The sequence below is a fragment of the Brassica napus genome, chromosome C1, assembly GCF_020379485.1.
Source record: "Brassica napus cultivar Da-Ae chromosome C1, Da-Ae, whole genome shotgun sequence".
Taxonomy (NCBI): Eukaryota; Viridiplantae; Streptophyta; class Magnoliopsida; order Brassicales; family Brassicaceae; genus Brassica; species Brassica napus.
Window position 1 is genome coordinate 39,042,121 of NC_063444.1, and position 3,072 is coordinate 39,045,192.

General features: G+C 32.7%; 1 protein-coding gene across 1 annotated transcript; it reads right to left on the minus strand.

Annotated features, from left to right (window-relative positions):
• Positions 1-593, minus strand: LOC106374863 (65-kDa microtubule-associated protein 1-like). Its single transcript, XM_022694317.2, has 2 exons — positions 431-593; positions 1-355 (listed from the first exon to the last, which is right to left on the minus strand). Exons 1-2 carry the CDS (start codon positions 488-490, stop codon positions 101-103), a joined length of 315 nt encoding a protein of 104 aa, XP_022550038.2. The 5' UTR covers positions 491-593; the 3' UTR covers positions 1-100.
• Between the last annotated feature and the right edge of the window lie 2,479 nt (positions 594-3,072).

Here is a 3,072-nt window from a genome sequence, read left to right on the forward strand (position 1 = left end):
TTTGCCTGTCCAATTCGAAATGGATTAGTTTTTTTTCGTCAGCATGAATTGAATTTGAAGTGCCTTTATATCGTTTCTAGTAGCTGAAACCTCAAATGAACTATTTCCTTCGTGAAATTTTCAAGTTTACAATAGCAAAATTACACACACTTCTCCCTCCTTCCTTTGCAACAGACCTGCTTCCGTTCTGGTTTGCATTCAAAGACAGACGCCGGTTTGGTGTTCCATTGGCTCCTCCGTTGCTAGCTCGTGCCCCCACCGGTTTCTTTGCACTCACCGGTCTCGCAGGGCTTGGCCTGGTGCTGAAGGCAGTGTCTTGCTCCACGTGTGGCTGTTCTTGAACCTTCTTTTGTTCCTGTTTGTTAAGACAAAACATGGGTTTATTGCATGTCATGTTCACTTTATATAGAGTAGAAGTGATGAACTTTACCCTCAGCCTCCGTTTCTCATCTTCTCGTTCTTGACTAAGCAGTAAGCATACCGTACTCATCTAACATAGCTAGCAAAGGAACCATCGTATGCAAAAGACATGTTGTGTTCCTCTTCCCAAGCTCTGGTCTTAGCAACCAATGTGTCCACCGTGGCTTTTCCACAAACACAAAAGATCCGTTAGGACAAAAAAGAATCTTCAAGTGTAATATTTAACTTCTTCTACGCTTACCAGTAATCTTGCTAACCAGAACACGTGCTTTCTCAGCTCTCTTGAGATTCAAATGAGCTCCTCTACTTGCACTGTACCTGTTCTGATCCTGTTTCACTAAGTAATGAACATTACGGCCAGAGAAAATAGAATTATGATTCTAAGCTCAATTAATCTGACAAAAAAAAAAATTTACTATTCCTCACAAGGTCTAAGAGGAGAATAAATATGCAACAAAAATAGGAGCCTCATCCCCACATCGTTAAACCAAACCTAGCAACATTACCTCAACCCTTACCAGGAAGCTAGGCTGCAAGAAAAGTGCTCCCAAAATCAACCCCTGGTGTGGAAAAAATAAGAGAAAACCAAATCAGAATTGATGAAGCATAAAATCAGTGGAAGCCATCGCAAGAGCAATGGCAAACAATGGCTTATGCGATCAACATGGCAGTTTAATTGAAACTGGCACTATTTTGGTTAATTGAATAACAAACAAAAGCAAGATAGTGGGACATAGTGAACTTGCCGTTTGGTTTCTTTGCTATAGTTTCAACAGAGGAGGTTTTCGGGATTGAATCGAAGCAACTTAAGACAAAGTGGTTTATATGGAAGGAGATAAAGAGGGAGGTGAAATGAACTCATTAAGAGGGTACTGAAGAACACCATTGATTGATGGTAGATGAGGCTCAGTAACGGAGATTGGATGAAGAGGAAAGGAGAAGACAAAGTCGAAGGAAAGAGTCGATATGGTTTATTTACATGTGTTGCTGGGCCGCAGAAGGACGAAGTCCAATGAAACAATAATTTTTATTCTCAGACAGAAATCAATATGACATGGCACTTTGTAAGATTTTTATTGGATGATTTTTAAATCTGACTTGGCATGCTTCTCCTTTAAGCATATTCCCCTTTTATTTATTGTATGATTCTTCTTCTTTTTTGTTAGTATTTATTTTCTTTACTTGTTTGATTGTATATTTAGATTTTAGTCCTTTTGGAAGCACATTTAACTGTTTTAATAGTAAATGATTAATTCTAACTAATATTTAAATAATACATTCATTTTATTTACTATTTCAAAGTTTAGTGGTTTATAGTATGATGAACAAAAACAATTTTATTTATGATATTAACTTATTAGTATATATATATGTGTGTGTGTGTAAATTAAAGATTTATTTTTCCTATATATTTTCAAACTAATGTATTGCAATTAATAACTTATGTAATAAGTAATAGTTTATCATTAAAAAAATTAGCATGAATTGAAGAAAATTGGCATTATTAATATTATCATTCATATTTATAGTTGTTTATGTTTTATTATTAAAATTTTATAATATTTATTAATAAATTATTTCTATTATACTAATTTTCTATATAATTAATTATGTGCCCTCGACAAATATTTTTTTTGGGTCCGCCACTGGCAACGCCATTTCACCAACCTGGATTGTCTTCTTCTTTCTTATCCGGTGATCACGTTCCGACTCTATCTACGCCATCGGTCAAAAAGATATCTCCTTTTGTTTGCACCACTCTTCGTATGACGGATGTCGCAAGAACAATTGGGATACGAACACAGTATTTCTGATACTTCCATGTATTGGACTCTCTTTTTTTAAATGGCCATTTTTTTTCTTTTAATTAGAAAACCATAATCTGTAATCATAGACTATATAAAAGGATCATATTATTTGCGAGTATACAACCAAACAACTCTATCAAATTATAATCCATTTACTTTGTCATTTATATGAGTGGTTGAGCTAATTTTTTAAAAAAGATAACTAAGCTAATATTTATAGGAAAAAATTAATGTTTCAAAACAATTGAAGTTTTCAATTTGTAACGTAAAAATTTAACATCATTTGACATTATGACCTAACGAAAATGTAATATCATTTGGCATTGTGACCAATTACACAATACAACATCTTTTTTCTTTTGTACCTTGGCTTTACAACATTTGTTTGGTTGTGTAAAAAATTGTACATTTTTAATACGTGCATTAACCTTAAACATCAAAGGAAGAGTAGAAATTAACTAAAAAATTTATGACATTAATGTGCTAGTTAAATTTAAGTACTTCAGCCTATTAGTACATTAATTTCATTGCATATAGTCACTAAGATTTAGAAGAAAAAAAAATGAATTGAGGAAAATATAACATTCCTTTATAGAAAAACACATTGGAGCAAAATTTGCATCTCTATTTTTTTCTTCTATGATCACTAAGATAGAAATAGATTGGAAATTGTCTAAGTTCAACTAAGTTCAAGATCCTAGTTTAATGAAACTATGTCTACGATACTCAACTTATTCCGAAACTTCTTGATAAAAATTTAGATGTCCAAATCATGTGTTCATGAATTTTTTGTTTAAATATGTATATTAGACACAAAAACTTAAAATTTAAATGATAAATTAGA

What these genes read in the sequence shown, in the direction of transcription:
- LOC106374863 (XM_022694317.2), bottom strand. Translation starts at nt 490, where the DNA reads ATGAGTACGGTATGCTTACTGCTTAGTCAAGAACGAGAAGATGAGAAA. An exon ending in ATGAGAAACGGAGGCTGAGG is followed by an intron (nt 356 to 430) that starts GTAAAGTTCATC and finishes CTTAACAAACAG; the next exon opens with GAACAAAAGAAGGTTCAAGA.